This window comes from Oncorhynchus tshawytscha, linkage group LG03 (genome assembly GCF_018296145.1).
Source record: "Oncorhynchus tshawytscha isolate Ot180627B linkage group LG03, Otsh_v2.0, whole genome shotgun sequence".
Taxonomy (NCBI): Eukaryota; Metazoa; Chordata; class Actinopteri; order Salmoniformes; family Salmonidae; genus Oncorhynchus; species Oncorhynchus tshawytscha.
In genome coordinates, this window is record NC_056431.1 from 54,470,100 (window position 1) to 54,491,285 (window position 21,186).

General features: G+C 42.5%; 1 protein-coding gene across 1 annotated transcript in view; it reads left to right on the forward strand.

The window, feature by feature from the left end:
- Window positions 1–21,186, forward strand: part of LOC112238881 (receptor tyrosine-protein kinase erbB-4-like) — a 499,848-nt gene that overhangs the window by 352,797 nt on the left and 125,865 nt on the right. The window contains exons 8-11 of the mRNA XM_042320089.1: window positions 1,434–1,547; window positions 1,958–2,084; window positions 6,397–6,470; window positions 18,296–18,386. Of these exons, the coding sequence (XP_042176023.1) occupies window positions 1,434–1,547; window positions 1,958–2,084; window positions 6,397–6,470; window positions 18,296–18,386 (406 nt within the window). The remainder of the gene's footprint in view (window positions 1–1,433; window positions 1,548–1,957; window positions 2,085–6,396; window positions 6,471–18,295; window positions 18,387–21,186) is intronic.

The window sequence follows — 21,186 nt, forward strand, 5'->3', positions numbered from 1 at the left end:
TCAGTGCTGTTATCCTCGCAATGTGAGGTATTGATTGGTATTGAAAACTTTTGACCCCTACCTTTTTGAGAAAGAAATGTTTTACTTAACAAACAAAATGTCTTTCTCTGAGCAATTGTATAGTTTTTTTTGTTGCATACAATATAGCTCAGTATTTGAATTGTTTATTTTCTACAGTAATTTTTGCTTTATCAAGGGTGTCAATAATTTCGGATCCCACTGTACATACCAAATACCCTGAAGATAAACTGCTCTGTCATATTCTGAACATATAACACACACCGACATACAAACACTCTCCTTGCCATAAACACTTAACCGCCACAGATCAGAAGGACACCATTCAAACAGCCTAGGCCTTGAAACATCATCATTAGCTGAGCAGAGCTGGCTGGTCCTGCTCATGAACTACCAAGGGCCTCAGGATATTGATTAATTTCTCAACCCTCCTGTTTTTAAGTCTGAACTTTTTTTCCCAGAAGAACACAGAAAGAAACTTCCTTGGTCATCTCTACTTAGCACCCTCTTCACATCTCCCCTTCATCCTCCCTTCCCTTTAAAGAAGCCATTTCCTCCATTGATTTAAATAACCTGTCCTCTCCTCTCTCCGCTCGGTGCTGATTTAAATAGCCAGGATGAGTGGGTGTTTTGTACAGATTTCAAGACACTGTTGGGAGTTATTTTGGCTCACATGCCAGATACAACCCTACAAAGACAAAGAGGATGGGGTTCTGGGAGGGCAGGGTAGCAGGCAGGGATTGGAGGGAGGGAGAGGGGAATGGGTGCAGAGTGAGGGAGAAGAAAAGTACATAATTAGCACGTTATTTTGTAGCATGGAGTCTTTTTGTGGTCTTTTGAAGTGGGGCGTGTGCCCGGCACTCTGCAAGGCACTGCGCTAGGCGCTCTGATCTGTAACTCTGGCTTTCCACTTGGAGCTATGCTAGCCTTTCTACCCTATTCCCTAATGCACTACTGTAGACCAGGCCACTATACCATGGTATTCTGGAGATGGCCTGCCACAAGGACCCATGCAATTTAGGTGTCCATCTCTAAACCTGAGGCTGCGAGCAAAGCAATCATTTGATGTGTCTGTGTGTCCCTAAACTCTCCCTTCCTCAGTTCAGACTATCAGATATCATGCCAGCCAAAGCAGTAGAGCAAATACGGTCTCACCTGGAGACAACAGTAAGACAAGATAAAGAGGACAAGGAACGTCTTTAATCAGATGAGTCATCTTCAGTAGAATAGCAGCAGTGGAAACGTTTCACTACTGTTCACTGCCTTCAAGTCTCACAAGCATAAAGGAGACATTCATTTACAGTATAGCTCCATGGCAGTCAGTCATACAGTTGTACTTGTCCCTTCATATAGAGTCTGTTATCATGCAAGTGATCCGACACATGCCGTGGTTAACTGTGTGTATGCTGTTCCAGATAACTTTGTGGTGGACCACAGCTCCTGTGTGAGGGCTTGTCCCAGCAACAAGATGGAAGTAGAAAATGACCGCATCAAGATGTGCATCGCCTGCACTGATATCTGTCCAAAAGGTACCCTAATCTTGCACTGTCCTGGGCCTTATCCCACTGCCATTCACATCCAGTATATTCATCTGGTTGATTGGATGTAGTTGTGGTTGTGCTGTGGTTGTGCTGTGGTTGTGCTGTGGTTGTGCCGTGTTTGTGCTGTGTTTGTGCTGTGGTTGTGGTTGTGCCGTGTTTGTGCTGTGGTTGTGGTTGTGCTGTGGTTGTGGTTGTGTTGTGGTTGTGGTTGTGTATGACAATGGCTTACCCACTGCTCCATCTCTGTGTGTCTTTTGTGACTGTCTGTTCCATGTGAGTGTACTGGATGCATTTTGAAGTGGTTGGAATGAAGTAGAACACCTGTTTCCCTTGAACATCTGTGGACATTTTGAGCAAGTCATTTTTCTCCTTCATCTTCATCTCCTTGTCTGTTTTAGCCTGTGATGGTATAGGTACAGCCAGTCTGCAGTCAGCCCAGACTGTGGACTCCAGCAACATAGACAAGTTCACCAACTGTACCAAGATAAATGGAAACCTGGTCTTCCTCATCACTGGCATTAAAGGGTGAGAGCAGAACACACACACACATTCACCAACACAAACACACACACACACACACACACACACACACACACTCAAATATACACACACACACACACACACACACACACACAAAACACACAAACCAAGTACGCCTTACTGTATATACAAACATTGGCAGTAGAATTGCCTTACTGAAGAGCTCAGTGACTTTCAAAGGGACAACAAAACAGTTTGTCACATTTCTGCCCTGCTAGAGCTGCCCCGGCCAACTGTAAGTGCTGTTATTGTGAAGTGGAAACGTCTAGGAGCAACAATGGCTCAGCCGCGAAGTGGCAGGCCACACAAGATCACAAAATGGGACCGCCAAGTGCTGAAGCACGTAGTGCGTAAAAATAGTTTGTTCTTAGTTGCAATACTCACTACCAGATTCCAAACTGTTCTGGAAGCAACGTCAGCACAAGAACTGTTTTTCTGGAGCTTCATGAAATTGGTTTCCATGGCCGAGCAGCTGCACCCAAGCCTAATATCACCATGCACAATGCCAAGTGTTGGCTGGAGTAGTGTAAACCTCACCACCATTAGACTCTGGAGAAGTGGAAACAAGTTCTCTGGAGTGATGAATCATGATTTACCATCTGACAGTCTGGCGGACTAATGTGGGTTTGGTGGATGCCAGGACAACCCAATGAATAGTGCCTGTAAAACTGTTTTGGTGGAGGAGGAATAATGGTCTGGGGTTGCTTTTCATGATTCGGGCTAGGCCCTTTAGTTCCAGTGAAGGGAAATCTTAACGCTACAGCATACAATGACATTCTAGAAGATTCTGTGCTTACAACTTTGTGCCAACAGTTTGGGGAAGGCCCTTTCCTGTTTCAGCATGGCAAAGCCCCCGTGCACAAAGCCAGGTCCATACAGAAATGTTTTGTCGATATTGGTGTGGAAGAACTTGACTGCCCTGTACAGAGCCCTGACTTCAACCTTATCGAACACCTTTGTGATGAATTGGAACTCTGACTGTGAGCCAGGCCTAATCGCGCAACATCTGTCCCCTCAGCAATGTTACAACATCTAGTAGAAAGCTTTCCCAGAAGAGTGGAGGCAGTTATAACAGGGAAGAGGGGACCAACTCCATAATAATACCAATGATTTTAGAATGAGATGTTTGACGAGCAGGTGTCCACATACTTCTGGTAATGTAGTGTACCTTCTGTTTCTAAAAACACAACTCCCCCTCGAATGTGTGTTTCCTGTAATGACACAGAAGCCAAGGCCCTTGCAAAGCGATGGAAACAGCTACTTCTACAGTGCCATCAGAAGGTATTCACAACCCTTAACTTTGTACACATTTTGTTGTGTTACAGCCTGAATTAAAAATGTATTACATTGAGATGTTGTTTCACTGGCCTAAACACAATAACCCATAATGTCAAAGTGGAATTATGTTTTTAGAACTTTTTACAATTCAATTAAAAATGAAAATCTGAAATGTATTGAGTTAATAAGTATCCAACCCCTTTGTTATGGCAAGCCTAAATAAGTTCTGCTAAACAAGTCACATAATACATTTAATGGACTCACTCTTTGTGCAATTGAGTGTTTAACATGATTTTTGAATGACTACCTGATTTGTGTAGCCCACACACAATTATCTGTAAGGTCGAGCAGTGAATTTCAAACACAGATACAACCACAAAGACCTGGGAGGTTTTCCAATGCATAGCAAAGGTGGGGAGATATTGATATATGGGAAAAAAAACATTGAATATCTCTTGGTGAAGTTATTCATTACAATTTGGATGGTGTATCAATACACCCAGTCACTACAAATATACAGGGATCCTTCCGAACTCAGTTGCCGGAGAGGAAGGAAACCGCTCAGGGATTTCACCATGATGCCAAAGTTGACATTAAGAGTTAAATGGCTGTGATCGAAGAAAACTAAGGATGGATCAACAACATTGTAGTTACTCCACAATACTAACCTAAATGACAGAGTGAAAAGAAGGAAGCCTGTACAGAATAAAAATACTCTAAAACATGCATCCTGTTTGCAGTAGGGGACTAAAGTAAAATTGCAATAACAATGGCAAAGAAGTTAACTTCATGTCCTGATTACAAAGTGTTATGTTTGGAGAAAATCCAACAACACATCACTGAGTACCACTCTTCATATTTGATGGCTGCATCATGTTATGGGTATGCTATATCATGTTATGGGTATGCTGTATCATGTTATGGGTATGCTGCATCATGTTATGGGTATGCTGTATCATGTTATGGGTATGCTGTATCATGTTATGGGTATGCTGTATCATGTTATGGGTATGCTGCATCATGTTATGGGTATGCTGCATCATGTTATGGGTATGCTGTATCATGTTATGGGTATGCTGTATCATGTTATGGGTATGCTGTATCATGTTATGGGTATGCTGTATCATGTTATGGGTATGCTGAATCATGTTATGGGTATGCTATATCATGTTATGGGTATGCTGAATCATGTTATGGGTATGCTGTATCATGTTATGGGTATGCTGTATCATGTTATGGGTATGCTGTATCATGTTATGGGTATGCTGTATCATGTTATGGGTATGCTGTATCATGTTATGGGTATGCTGCATCATGTTATGGGGAGTTTTTGTTTTGGATCAAAATAAACGGAATAGAACTAAGCACAGGCACAATCCTAGAGGAGAACCCTGTTGTCTGCTTTCCAACAGACACTGGGAGACAAATTCACCTTTCAGAAGGACAATAGTTACACTGGAGATTCTTACCAGGATGACAGTGAATGTTGGCCAAGTTTCAGTTTTGACTTAAATCAGTTTGAAATTCTATGGCAAGACCTGAAAATGTCTGTCTATCAATGATCAACAACCAACTTGACAGAGCTTGAAGAATTTAAAAAAAGAATAATGTGCTAATCCAGGTGTTCAAAGCTTTTAGAGACCCAGAAAGTAATTCCTGTCAAAGGTGATTCTAACATGTATTGACCCAGGGGTGTGAATACTTATGTAAATTAGATATTCTATATTTTGTTTTCAATACATTTGCAAACGTTTCTAAAAACATGTTTTCATTTTGTCCTTATGGGGTTTAGCACTTTGTTATATTGTGTGGGGAAAAAATCTATTTAATCCATTTTGAGTTCAGGCTGTAACAAAAAATGTGGAAAAAGTCAAGGGGTATGAATACATTCTGAAGGCACCGTAGGTCTCAGAGTGGGTGATGTCAACGATGGACGTTACTAGGCAGGGTAGCCTAGTGGTTAGAGCATTGGACTAGTAACCGGAAGGTTGCAAGTTCAAACCCTCGAGCTGACAAGGTACAAATCTGTCGTTCTGCCCCTGAACAGGCAGTTAACCCACTGTTCCTAGGCCGTCATTGAAAATAAGAATTTGTTCTTAACTGACTTGCCTGGTTAAATAAAGGTAAAATTAAATTAAAATAAAACTGGTGCACATATAGCTATCCAGCTAGACATTCCACATTGGCTACATAAACACCAGTGTTTGTGGTCAGTTCCATTTCAATTCACTCAATTCAGGAAATAAACTGAAAGCTTATTTGCCAAAATTGACTGAATTGACATGGAACTGACCCCAACCCTGCTAACCAGGTAAATTGAGAGACTCCCTCAGGTACTTAGTAATAACAGCACATATAATGGCTTCGGTGCCTAAGAGTAAACAGTACCTTACTGGTATAGCATAGTGTTATGTCCTTGTTATGGGGGTCAGCATGTTCAATATTATTCCATCTGCAATCCAGGCTCATGTCAGCCATTTTAGCAGGATGTTGCTAGTTGTGTACAGTATACACAGTGGAAGAGTGGGTGTACCGTAGTACAGTGACTGCATTGCCTGAGACCATGAAACCCCTCCAGCTATTCCTCTAAACAGAGCCAGAGGAGCACAGTGGAGCACAGTGGAGTACTGAGGAGCACAGTGGAGTACTGAGGAGCACAGTGGAGTACTGAGGAGCACAGTGGAGTACCGAGGAGCACATTGGAGCTCCCTGCAATACAGAATAAACACTTGTTATGTGTGTGACATGACAGCTTTATGTTTATATTTGTCTCTCTTTAACTCTGTTTGTCTCTCTTTCTCTCACTCTCTCTCATTCTCTCTCCCTTTCCACTCTCTCTCCATCTCCCATCCTGCTTCCTTTCTCTCTTCATCTCTCTCTCTCTCTCTCTCTCTCTCTCTCTCTCTCTCTCTCTCTCTCTCTCTCTCTCTCTCTCTGTGTCTCTCTCTCTCTCTCTCTGTGTCTCTCTCTCTCTCTCTCTCTCTCTCTCTCTCTCCTCTCCTCTCCTCTCCTCTCACAGGGATGTGTACCACAACATTGAGGCTCTGGATCCAGAGAAACTGAATGTGTTTCGGACTGTTAGGGAGATTACAGGTGAGAAATATAAAATAAAAATTGAACACATATTTTACATATTTTTCAGATACCATTCTTCTCTTCTCATGCTTGGTTGAATATACACTGAGCATACAAAACATTAGGATCTCCTTCCTAATATGGAGTTGCACCCCCTTCCCCCTTTGCCCTCAGAACAGACTCAATTTGTTGGGGCATGGACTCCACAAAGTGTTAAATGCGTTCTACAGGTATGCTGGCCCATGTTGACTCCAATGCATCCCACAGTTGTGTCAAGTTAGCTGGATGTCCTTTGGGTGGTGGACCATTCTTGATACACACAGGAAACCTTTGAGTGTGAAAAACCCAGCAGCGTTGCAGTTCATGACACAAACCTGTGCGCTCGGCACCTGCTACCATACCCCGTTCAAAGGCACTTAAATCTTTTGTCTTGCCCATTCACCCTCTCAATGACACACATACACAATCCATGTCTCAATTGTCTCAGGGCTTAAACATCCTTCTTTAACCTGTCTCCTCCCCTTCATCACTGATTGGTGTGGATTTAACAAGTGACATCAATAAGGGATCATAGCTTTCACCTGGTCAGTTTATGTCATGGAAAGAGCAGTTGTTCTTAATGTTTTGTATACTCAGTGTACATATCATGTAGGCCTACTGGTCAGCCCCTATCCAAGTATCTTTAAATTATTCTTTATCATTTGGTTTTCCCCTCATCAAATTTGCATGGTGTCCCTTCTCTTACACTTTCACTCAGTACAGAGGGGGCTTGTGTGTGTGTTTGCTGGTGCCCACCAGAGACCGTAGACCAAAGACAGACGGGCTGAATGAGTATGATGAATACAAGATGAGATGAGGGTCTCCCTATCTCTTCCATCTCTTCCCTCTCCCATGGGGACCTACCACTCCCAGTTTCAAATTGTCACAGTTTCCCAGCTCTACGTGTGTGTGTCTGTGTGTGAGTGAGTGTGTGTGTGTATGTGTGTGTGTGTGTATAAATTAATGTAGAGTGAATCCCCCTTCCCCTTTCCCCTATCCTCCTCAACCTGATCTCATTCTTTCACTTCGGAATTTGCCTTAATTGGATGAACTTTGATTTTTGACCAATTAATCACACGTGGTTAAAACAGAAACAACTCAAAGGGTTAAGTTTAGCTATTAATTCTGAGTGGTTAAGTTTAGGGCAATAGTTTGGGTAAGGTTTAAAACAAAATAATTAAAAACAATGCACTGTTTCCACTAAGTATCATCAAGTACTCTCGCTCCTTGATAGAGAATTGTGAACTGACATGGTCAGTGGTCTAAGCAGCGTGCAGTTATATATCAACGTCCTCTGTACCTTTTCAAACGTACGGAATCAACGTCTGTTTCCTCCGCTACAGTGTCACCCACCCCCTTATCCCTTCATTCCTGTGACAGGAGGCGAGCTGGTACAGCCAATGTGTGCCTCCCTTTTTTTAAAGTAGTGCACTATATAGGGAATAGACTGCCATTTGGGAAGCAAACGGTGAGACAGGAGCTGCCTTTACTCTGTAGCCCTGTGGTCATGCATGACACCCCGTGTCACCCGTCACCTCTAAGAGCTGTCAGTGCTGTGACTTCTCCACCGAGCCATCAACCCCGTCGCACGCACACACACGCACGCATGCACACACGCACGCATGCACACACACACGCAGGCACACACGCATGCACACACACACACACACACAGGCATCGATGCACACAGACACACACGCAGGCATCGATGCACACACACACGCACACACAAACACGTCACCCATTCTGATCCGACGTAGGGGTTACGATCTCTGAATGCTATAGCTCTCAGATGGACAGTCAGTCTAGGAGGTAACCATCTCACCCTACATCTCTTCCCCTGCAAAGTATTCTTCCAAAACATAGCCCTTGTTTTTCTCTACTTCTAAGAGGTCAGGGCAGGCCTATCTATAGAGTACGGTCAGTCTGCCATCCACTGAAGCAATTCAGAATAAGTGAGGTTCCCAGTACATGGATTTGACTCTAATCATCGATGCTTTCTATCTCTTAACCTTTGGTCTGTTGCATGTGGCTGTCCTCTCTGTGAGGCAATCCTGGGTAATTTGCTTTTTGCATGGATGCGCCAGTAATGTGGCTCTCAGTGAACCTAAATCCCCACTCTACTCCTCTCTAGCAGTTCTGGCCTGCTTCTAGCCTGCTCCTGACTCTATCCTTTCACCAGACATTTACTGCCCACAGACCCCCAGAGAGAGAGACAAAGAGAGAGGGTCGTGGGGAGATAGAGAGATGAGTGTGGTGAGGGAGATGAATGAGAAATAGAGGATAATAAACTGAGGAGATACGGAATAAGGAGGACAACACATACAGTGAGACCTGAACTCCCTATAGACTACAGTCAAGCTGGATGCAGGAGCCCATTGGGGCCTGTTGTACCCTGTCTTACCTATTGATGAATGGCTAATGCTGCTGTTAGCCTAATGCTGTTAGCACAGGGAGGCAGGAAGGTACTCATCAGGCCCTCGTTAGCACCATTAGGAAGATGAAGCGATGAAGCACCCTCTACCTCTCCTCTCTTCCCACCTCTCTTCTCCATCTCTCCTCTCAGAAAAAACTAACAGCCACTTAAGGAGAGACCATTGGAGAGGTGTAGAGATGAGAAGGAGGAGGAAGAAGAAGAGGAGGAGGGGGAAATAGTGGTGGAAAGTAATACACTGTAAAGGGAATAGGTTGTCATTGGGATGTAACTCTATCAGTTAAAGGCCCTGAACTTCAGATCACAATGCTGCTTCAGCTACTGTGACGTCAGAGGACATGTTTCTCTCTATGTCAGTGAATGTGGCCTTTATCCATAACTAACACTCATGTTATACAATATACCATTTATTTTATAAGTCTCTGGATAGTGATTTGTTTATGTCTCAAATAGTATATTTATTGTCATGTTATATTGGAGGTTGCATCCATGAATGCTAATGGCATGGAAAGCAAGTTGTGATGCATTTATTAATTTACGTTTGATTCGGGTTCATCTTATACACTGTAAAACCAAGTGTTTACGATCTGAACACATAACTAAACACTTTTCTTTAACACTTTTTAAACACGTCAAGGCATTTAGAATGTCAATGAAAATGTGTCACAGTGTTTAGATTGTAAACACCAGAACATGTTTATTCACTTTGACACTTTTTAAACACATGAACATGTTTATTCAGCACAAGGCATTTCGGTTTTAAACACTATACTGGTGGTGGTGTTTTAACACTGTAGGGTGTAAAGCCATATCTGCATATTTCCCAGCATGCCTTTCGAGTGAATGTGAGAGATACCCACCAATGACTGTGTTGGTTAGTGACAGAGACATGCTTGTTGCATTCAGTAACTTATATTACTGAAGCCTTCACTAAGTGACTGCGTAAGTGAGTGTGTTTCAGTTAAAAGTACATCCTTTCGACCCCATGTTATACAATGCGTAAGGCCTTTAGTTAGTTATTGTGGTCTTAAAATCATGCCTCATGGGCCACATCAGACTGCAAGTCAGAATGATGTGATTAGTAATTCCTATTGGAATCTAGCCAGAGGGAGGATATCCAACAATTGAAATATTTATCATCCACAAACTGCACTCAAAATGATTGCTATAGTGAAGGACTTAACAAACAAAACTACCTAAACCATCTCATTAACGGATGCAACAAATCCAACCCCTTACAGATTTGATTAGATTAGAATGTTTTTGTCATTTATCTTTGTATAGCATAAGATCAATTTATCAATCAATGAGGAAACATAGATATTAAAACAACATATTCAACAACATAAAACATCTGATAATGAGGCCCCTCCCATGTCTTTTTCACTCAGAGTGAGATAACGGAAATGAACTCATCACAGTCGAGTGAAACAAATGTCCTGTTCAATTGTGCTGAAATGTAGGTAAGGTGATAGACATTCCTTACACCGATCTGAATAAAAGGCATTGAAAGTCACATCCATTTTGAATGCCTTTTGTACTCTAAACAGGACGATGGGAAAGGTAACAGTAGTGTTTAAAATGTGAATATAAATCTGATATAGGTGTTCACCTGGTTGGAAACTGACTGGACAAAGCTGACTCATGTTTCATCTTGCATTCTAAACGCCTGTGTTTAAAATGAAGACTTATTGGTAAATCTACATGCCTAATGTTTCAGTTTTAAACACTGACGTTTAGGTTATAAACGTGTCACATGTTTAATGGTTTTACAGTGTATTCGGTTAGTTGGACGTATAGCAATTCTAGATAACTGTAGTCTCATCTGGCACTCTGATAAAACACTGAGCTAGATGGCTGCGGCTGCATCTAAGATGGCAACCTATTCCCTAGATAGTGCACTACTTTTGACCAGAGCATTTTGGGCCCTGATTAGGGTTGCAAAGCTATCAGAAATACAATGTAGACATTTTTTATGTTGTAAATTATTATTGTAGCTGAAAATTATTTTTAATTAAATATCTACATAGGTGTACAGAGGCCCATTATCGCAACCATTACTCAGAACTTTCTTCTGAAACTCATCAGTCTATTCTTGTTCAGAGAAATGAAGGCTATACCATGCGAGAAATTACCAAGAAACTGAAAATCTCGTTCAACGCTTCTCCCTTCACAGAGCAACGCAAACTGGCTCTAACCAGAATAGAAAGAGGAGTGGGAGGCCCCGGTGCACAACTGAGCAAGAGGACAAGTACATTAGAGTGTCTAGTTTGAGAAACAGATGCCTCACAAGTCCTCAACTGGCAGCTTCATTAAATAGTACCCGCAAAACACCTGTCTCAACATCAACTGTGAAGAGGAAACTCCGGGACGCTGGCCTTCTAATCAAATCAAAGTTTATTTGTCAAGTGCGCCGAATACAACAGGTGTAGACCTTACAGTGAAATGCTTATTTAAAGGCTCTAACCAATAGTACAAAAAAGGTATTAGGTGAACAACAGGTAAGTAAAGAAATAAAAACAACAGTAGAAAGACAGTGAAAAACAGTAGCGAGGCTATATACAGTAGCGAGGCTATATACAGCAGCGAGGCTATATACAGTAGCGAGGCTACATACAGACACCGTTTAGTCAGGCTGATTGAGGTAGTATGTACATATGGTTAAAGTGACAATGCATATATGATGAACAGAGAGTAGCAGTAGGGTAAAGAGGGGTTGGCGGGTGGTGGGTGGTGGGACACAATGCAGATAGCCCGGTTAGCCAATGTGCAGGAGCACTGGTTGGTCGGGCCAATTGAGGTAGTATGTACATATGTACATGAATGTATAGTTAAAGTGACTCTGCATATATGATAAACAGAGATTAGCAGCAGCGTAAAAGAGGGGTTGGAGGGTGGGGGGGTACACAATACAAATAGTCTGGGTGGCCATTTGATTACCTGTTCAGGAGTCTTCCAAAACTTTTTAGTTTCCTGAGGGGGAATAGGCTTTGTTGTGCCCTCTTCATGACTGTCTTGGTGTGTTTGGACCATTCTAGTTTGTTGTTGATGTGGACACTAAGGAACTTGAAGCTCTCAACCTGCTCCTACAGCCCCGTCAATGAGAATGGGGGCTTGCTCGGTCCTCTTTTTCCTGTAGTCCACAATCATTTCCTTAGTCTTGGGTACGTTGAGGGATAGGTTGTTATTCTGGCACCACTCGGCCAGGTCTCTGATCTCCTCCCTATAGGCTGTCTCATCGTTGTCGGTGATCAGGCCTACCACTGTTGTGTCGTCAGCTAACTTAATGATACTGTTGGAGTCGTTTCTGGCCATGCAGTCATGGGTGAACAGGGAGTACAGGAGGGGACTGAGCACGCACCCCTGGGAGGCTCCAGTGTTGAGGATCAGTGTGGCAGATGTGTTGCTACCTACCCTCACCACCTGGGGGCGGCCTGTCAGGAAGTCCAGGATCCAGTTGCAGAGGGAGGTGTTTAGTCCCAGGATCCTTAGCTTAGTGATAAGCTTTGAGGGCACTATGGTGTTGAACGCTGAACTCTATGCAGAGTTTCTCTGTCCAGTCTGTATTATTTCTTAAACTTGTATTTTTATAATTAGTATTATTATTTATTATTTTTACTTTTATAATTGCAAATGGGTTTTCTAATGATCAATTAGCCTTTTAAAGTGATAAACTTTGATGAGCTAACACAACGTGCCATTGGAACACAGGAGTGATGGTTGCTGATAATGGGCCTCTGTATGCCTATGTAGATATTCCGTTAAAAATCTGTTGTTTCCAGTTACAATAGTAATTTACAACATTAAAAATGTCGACACTGTATTTCTGATCAATTTGATGTTATTTTAATGGACAACAAATGTGCTTTTCTGTCAAAAACATGGACATTTTGAAGTGACCCCAAACTTTAACCCCAATCTATAGCCATGAAATGTTATGAAAGGCTGGTCATGGCTCACATCAACATCGTCATCCCAGACACCCTGTACCCACTCCAATTCGCATACCGCCCCAACAGATCCACAAATTACACAATCTCTATTGCACTCCACTCTGCCTTCACCCACCTGGACAATAGGAATACCTATGTAAGAATGCTGTTCATTGACTACAGCTCAGCATTCAACACCCTCGTACCCTTCAAGCTCAGCACCAAGCTTAGGACCCTGGGACTGAACACCTCCCTCTGCAACTGGATCCTGGCCTTCCTGACGTTGCAGGCAACAACACGTCCGAGGGTAGGCAACGACATGGTAGGCAACAACACATCCGGAACGATGTTCATCCACGACTGCGTGGCCGCGCACAACGCCAACACCATCATCAAGTTTACTGATGACACAAAGGTGGTAAGACTTATCACCTATGAGGCAGCCTATAGGGAGGAGGTCAGAGACCTGGCAGTGTGGGGCCAGGAAAATAACCTCTACCTCAATGTCAGCAAGACAAAGGAGCTGATCGTGGACTATAGAAAACAGGGGGGCGAGCACGCCCCCATCCACATCGATGAGGCTGTAGTGGAGCGGGTCGAGAGCTTCAATTTCCTTGGTGTCCACATCACTAAGGATTTACCATGGTTCACACACACCCACACAGTTATGAAGAGGGCTCGACAGCACCTCTTCCCCCTCAGGAGGCTGAAAAGATTTGGCATGGCCCTCAGATCCTCAAAAAGTTCTACAGCTGCACTACAGAGAGCATCTTGAATGGCTACATCACCGCTTGTGCAGCAACTGCAAGGCACCCGACCGACCGCAAGGCGCTACAGAGGGTGGTGAGTACGGCCTAGTACATCACTGGGACCAAGCTCCCTGCCATCCGGATCCTCTATAACAGGTGATATCAGAGAAAGGCCAAAAATATTGTCAACGACTCCAGCCGCTCAAGCCATAGACTGTTCTCTCTGCTACCGCATGGCAAGCGATACCAGTGCACCAGGTCTGGAACCAACAGGACCCCGAAAAAGCTACCCCCAAGCCATATGACTGTAAAACAAGAATGGTATTCAAAATTACCCAGACTACCTGCATTGACCCTTTTTGGGCTGTATCCACACACTTATACTGCCACCCCAACACTCACTTACACACCCCAACACACGAATACACTTCTTTGCATTAACTCTCCTGCACTGACTCTGGACACACTGGACTCTACTCACACACTCACACATACTTACACTCCAACAAACACATACTGTACACACACACTACATTATGCCCACACACACAACATGAGCACACATGTATACTGACGCCACACATACACTTACACAAACTCACACACTCATTCACATTTTCACACTCAACACATACACTGCTGCTACTGTCTATGAATGTCCTGTTGCCTGGTCACTTTACCACCTTCACCTTCACCTTCAGTGCCTTCAGAAAGTATTCATACATCTTGGCGTATTCTCATTTTGTTGTGTTACATCCTGACTTCAAATAGGATTCAATAAAAACTCATCTACACACAATGCCCCATAATGACAGAGTGAAACATATTTTTTGACATTTTCAGAAGTGTATTTAAAATACTCTATGCATACACATTGCCACATTTTTTTTGCAGTTTTACTTTAGTGCCTTATTGTAAACAGGATGCATGTTTTTGAATTATTTTGTGTACAGGCTTCCTTCTTTCCACTCTGTGATTTAGGTTGGTATTGTGAAGTAACTACAATGTTGTTGATCCATCCTCAGTTATCTCTTATCACAGGCATTAAACTATGTAACTGTTTTAATGTCACCATTGGCCGCATGGTGAAAACCATGAGTGGTTTCGTTCCTCTCCGGGAACTGAGTTAGGAAGGACACATGCTTCTTTGTATTGACTGGATGTATTGATACACCATCCAAAGTGTAATTAATAACTTCACCATGCTCAAAGAGATATCCAATGTTTTTTACCCATATATCAGTAGGTTCGCTTCTTTGGGAAGCATTGGAAAACCTCCCTGGTCTTTGTGGTTGAATCTGTGAAAGTCCCTGCTCGACTTTACAGATAGTTGTGTGTGGGCTACACAAATAGCCATGTTATTTTTACTTTATATTGTTATTCATTATTTACTGTGTATTTATTCCTCATGTCACTAGTTCTATATTATTATTTATTTTTATCTTTATCTTTAACTTTGCATTGTTGGAAAAAGGCCTGTGAGTAAGCATTTCACACTTAGTCTATACCTCATGTGTACGAGCATGTGAATTATTATTATTTTTTTAATAATAATTAGGAAGTGGTTATATTTTTCCTATTTCACACATTTACAAGTGTGTATTATACTCATGGAAATGTTTTATTTTTTGCATATCCCAACTCCCCCTGAGACACCCTCGGAGAGTGGGGCATGGCCAGGGTGGGTTACGTCCATGAGTTTCTAGTGGATAGCCTAATTAATGAAGAAAGCATCTAATTATTTTCAATTAACTCTGAGACTCTTCCTATTATTTACTTTTTCACAACTGCCACGAGTATGGCACCAAAACATTTATCGATACAGAGTCAATGTGCGGGGCACCGGTTAGTTGAGGTAATATGTACATGTAGGAAGAGTTATTAAAGTGACTATGCACAGATGACAACAGAGAGTAGCGGGGGTGTAAAGAGGGGATGGGGGGGCGCTGCAAATAGCCCGTCAGGAAGTTCCGGATCCAGATGCAGAGGGAGGTGTTTGATCCTTAGCTTATTGATGAGCTTTTAGGGCACTATGGTGTTGAACGCTGAGCTGTAGTCAATGAATAGCATTCTCACATAGGTGTTCTTTTTGTTCAGATGGGAAAAGGCAGTGTGGAGTGCAATAGAGATTGCATCATCTGTGGATCTGTTGGGGCGGTATACAAATTGGGTTGGGTCTAGGGTTTCTGGGATGATGGTGTGGATGTGAGCCATGGCCAGCCTTTCAAAGCACTTCATGGCTACAGACGTGAGTGCTACGGGTCAGTAGTCATTTAGGCAGATTACCTTAGTGTTCTTTGCACTTGGACTATGTTGGTTTGCTTAAAACATGTTAGTATTACAGACTTGGAGAGGGAGAGGTTGAAAATGTCAGCGAAGACGCTTGCCAGTTGGTCAGCGCATGCTCGCAGTACACGTCGTGGTAATCTGTCTGGCCCTGCGGCCTTGTGAATGTTGACCTGTTTAAAGGTCTTACTCACATTGGCTGCGGAGAGCTTGATCACACAGTCTTCTGGAACAGCTGGTGCTCTCATGCAAGTTTCAGTGTTATTTGCCTCGAGAGCTTTGTATGCGTCTCTGTGTGTGGACTATTTGTGGTCCAAAGTTTTTTCCTCTGGTTGCACATTTATCATGCTAATAGAAATTTGGTCAAATGGATTTAAGTTTCCCTGCATTTAAGTCCTCGGCTACTAGGAGCGCCTCCTCTGGGTGAGCGGTTTCTTGTTTGCTTATGTAAACAACTACAAAGAATAGAGAAGAAAACTCTCTCGGTAGGTAGTGTGGTCTACAGCTTGTCATGACATACTCTACCTCAGGCGAGCAATAGCTCGAGACTTTCTAAGATATCATGCACCAGATGTTGTTTACAAAATACATAGACCGCCGCCCCTTTCTTACCAGAAGCCGCTGTTCTATCCTGCCGGTATAGTGTGTAACCAACCAGCTGTATGTTGATATTGTTGTCGTTTAGCCACGACACTGTGAAACATAGGATGTTACAGTTTTTAATGTCCCGTTGGCAGTTTAATCTTCCGCGTAACTCGTCGATTTTATTCTCCAAAGATTTCAAATTTGCTAGCAGAATGTATGGAAGTGGGGGTTTATCCGATCGCCGACGAATTCTCAGAAGGCAGCCCGACCTTCGGCCCCTCTTTCTCCGCCACCTCTTCATGCAGATCACGGGGATCGGGGCCTGTTCCAGGGGAAGCAATATATCCTTTGCGTCGGACTTGTCAGAGTCATGAAAGGAAAAAAAGGATTCTGCTAGTCCGTGGTGAGTAATCGCAGTCCTGATGTCTAGAAGTTATTTTCGGTCATAAGAGATGGTAACGGAAACTTTATGTACAAAGTACGTTCAAAAATAAGTTACAAACAACGCAAAAAAACAATCGGCTGGGGTCAAGGGGAACGTCTGCCTTCTTCTCCGGCGCCATCTTATTTGACATGTGAAGGGGCCACAAAGAGAGACAGAGATCTAAAGTACTGCGCTATACAGTGAATAGGGTGCCATTTCAGATGTAGGAAAGGAACAGGAGAGGAACAGGAGAGGAACAGGAGGGGAACAGGAGAGGAACAGGAGAGGGACAGGAGAGGAACAGGAGAGGGACAGGAGAGGGACAGGAGAGGAACAGGAGAGGGACAGGAGAGGGACAGGAGAGGAACAGGAGAGGGACAGGAGAGGAACAGGAGAGGGACGGGAGAGGGACGGGAGAGGGACGGGAGAGGGACGGGAGAGGAACGGGAGAGGGACGGGAGAGGAACGGGAGAAGGACGGGAGAGGAACAGGAGGGGAACAGGAGAGGAACAGGAGATATGCCTGTAGAATGATTAAGGCAGACTTGAAGGTAATCTTTCTCTTGTAAACAACTTAGAAACAACGTTATTTTAGAAAGTCATCTCACATCATCAGACTGGGAGATGCATTCATCAGGGATGCAAACACATGCTGATATGAGCTACATACATTTAATTAGTTAGACAACATTCTTCCTCTCATATCGCTTTCCAAGGTAATGAATTTGATTAAAGCCAATCAAAATACCCGTTTTGAAACTATTATGAAATGTATCCTTGGAAATATGCGTCCGTCTGGAGTTTTCAATGTTAAAGTAATTGTGTGTTTTGCGTTATCCTTGGTCTTTGTAGAACTTTTCACCCCCTCTCCTCCCTTCCTCATGTGTTCATTATTTTTGTCCTCAACTGGCTACAACGGGATTGCTCCCATCAACTCTAAATATTTCATTTATTTTCATCCATTATTAAATGTTCTAAATGATCCATGGTCATCCACTCAGCTATTCATTCAACCTGCTAAATGATTTATTGCCCAGAGGCAGATATAGGAAATGCAAAAATATTTGTATATCAGATATCTTCTTGGTCATGTATACCTGACATGTTTCACTCATGACTGGGAGGTATTGGGAAGGTCTTTATTGGAAATAATGATCTAGTGTTTTCAAGAACTTACCTGGTTTAAATAGAGGCAATAAATAGGTATCACAATGCCTAGCCCACTAGCAACATGTGTGGCTCACTATGTTACATTCATTAAAGTCTCATGTTACCTTTGTTTTCCTGTGTGTGTTAGGATTTGCTGTGTATCTGGTAATACATCACCGATATTAGCAGTGATGTTATTGGCTGTGTTCCTGTAGAAATGGTATGTGATTGGTTGTGTCCCTGTAGGTTTCCTGAACATCCAGTCGTGGCCAGAGAACATGACAGACCTGAGTGTCTTCTCCAATTTGGCAACCATAGGAGGTAGAGCACTGTACAGGTAAGAACCTACATGACATTACTACAGTACATTATTACAGTACATTACTATGCTACATTATTATAGTACATTACAGCACTACATTACTACCACATCATTCCATCAATTTTGTGCCTTTTGAGAAGTGTAACTTGGTCCCTAAAAAACGTTTGATTTCATCTTATTTTAACATGTTCAACTTAATAAAAACATGTTTTCCCATCTCAAGATGTTAAATATAAATGACTATTGTAAGTGCTTATTAAGTGCCAAATAAAGTAACTCTGTTGACCGTAACAGGGTTGACGATTTCATCTTAAGTCAGCTATACATTTCCATGAGACAGGGGGAATGGAAGCTTGTTGTGTGTAACAGGAAGGGGCAATTGAATGCAGGCATAAAATATTGAATTGTTCAAACATTTCTAACCTGTTAATCTATGGGTAACAGGATTGACATGTTATACTCGACCTGTTCAGTTTTCCATTCCGGAAAATGGCCAAGAAGAGTAGAACCAGCTCACCTTTTACACTAGGATTTCACTATTAGATGTTCAATGTTTCTTTTGAAAAAAAATATTTAAAAGGAATAGTTTCATCATATTAAAACAAGAGTTCAGTTCACATAACAGGGTTGAACTTAAATGAGGGACAGATGTAAATGAATCACTAATTACATTAAATAAATAATAATATCTAGCTCTAAATAATAATAATTAATAGCAACATAATAACTAGGGCTTTTCAATGATGGTGAAAACTTAGAGAAATGTTGGGGTAAAGTGGGTTCAAATCTGCCTAGAAGTCACTGCACGGAGGGACATGTCAAAATGCAGAATTGTGGCACTTTAGCAGGTCTTTATTTTATATTCCGATTTATTGAATTCTCCATATGGTCTGTAGTAAAGGGCACTTCATTTATTATAACAGGCTTTTAAAACTCAATAGTGTTGAACAATTTCTACTTAAAATATCAAAGGTACGCAAAAGGCGCTCATTTTATAGAATGACTCTAGGTGTGGAACCACATAATAAAATATAACACTGTTTATATTGTATATTTATGCCTGGAACTCAGAGATGTGAAAAATGAAGAGCAGTGGTCCAAGCATGTTGCCCTGGGGAACAGCACTGACATCTACTCTACATTACATCACTAGTGTACCATACTTTGTGGTGTGTTAACAATGTAGCACTATTCCTCAGGAGCTAGTGATTTACCATTATTAGCTTGTGTACAGGCAGTTTGTCATCTAAGAATGGTTATAATAAATAATTAATAAATATAAATAATGTCATTGTTCCTTTGTGACTTCATCGGAATACCATAGATATCAAACTCTGCTAATTTGATAGATGGAATGTTGTCGCAATTGGTCATTTACCATGCCAAAGCTTCCCCAGTTGAATCAGTGCTGGTCAATGCACAGACACACACATAAACACACATAAACACACATAAACACACACGCACGGATTTGGCGGAAGTCTGGTTCATCCTTGGGAGGAATTTCCAAATGCCTGAAGGTACCACGTTCATCTGTACAAACAATAGTACGCAAGTATAAACACCATGGGACCACGCAGCCGTCATACCGCTCAGGAAAAAGACGCATTCTCTCTCCTAGAGATGAACACACTTTGGTGGGAAAAGTCCCAGAATCCCAGAACAACAGCAAAGGACCTTGTGAAGATGCTGGAGGAAACAGGTAAAAAAGTATCTATATCCACAGTAAAACGAGTCCTGTATCGACATAACCTGAAAGGCCGCTCAGCAAGGAAGAAGTCGCTGCTCCAATACCGCCATAAATTAAGCCAGACTACGGTTTGCAACTGCACAAGATTGTACTTTTTGGAGAAATGTCCTCTAGTCTGAATAAACAAAAATAGAACTGTTTGACCATAACGACCATCGTTATGTTTGGAGGAAAAAGGGGGAGGCTTGCAAGCCGAAGAACACCATCCCAAACGTGAAGCACAGGGGTGGCAGCATCATGTTGTGGGGGTGCTTTGCTGCAGAAGGGACTGATGCACTTCACAAAATAGATGGCATCATGAGGTAGGCAAATTATGTGGATATATTAAAGCAACATCTCAAGACATCAGTCAGGAAGTTAAAGCTTGGTCGCAAATGGGTCTTCCAAATGGACAATGACCCCAAGCATACTTCCAAAGTTATGGCAAAATGGCTTAAGGACAACAAAGTCAGCATATTGGAGTGGCCATCACAAAGCCCTGACCTCAATCCTATAGAAAATGTGTCGGTAGAACTGAAAAAGCGTGTGCGAGCAAGGCCTACAAACCTGACTCAGTTACACCAGCTCTGTCAGGAGGAATGGGCCAAAATTCACCCAACTTATTGTGGGAAGCTTGTGGAAGGCTATCCGAAACGTCTGACCGGATACTACGGTATGACAACAAAATGTATTTCCACTGCTCTAATTATGTAGGTAACCAGTTCATAATACTGTCGCAATACCTTGGGGGATGGTAGTATATGGCCAATATACCACAGCTAAGGGCTATATCCAGGCATTTCTCATTGCGTTGTGCCTAAGAACAGTCCTTAGCCGTGGTAATTTGGCCATATACCACATCACCTCAGGCCTTATTGCTTAATTATGTTCCGGCCCCCCACCATCCGCTCAAGAAAGAAATCGTCCCGCGGCTGAATCAAGTTGATGATCCCTGCACTACACTATCATCACACCAAGAGCAGTAGTCTAGTGGAGAGCCTGCAGATCCATCACAGCAGTCTAAGACTCACTGTGGGTTGAGAGCCATTAGGGTAGATGATGATTTGCTTTAGCTACATTAACAGT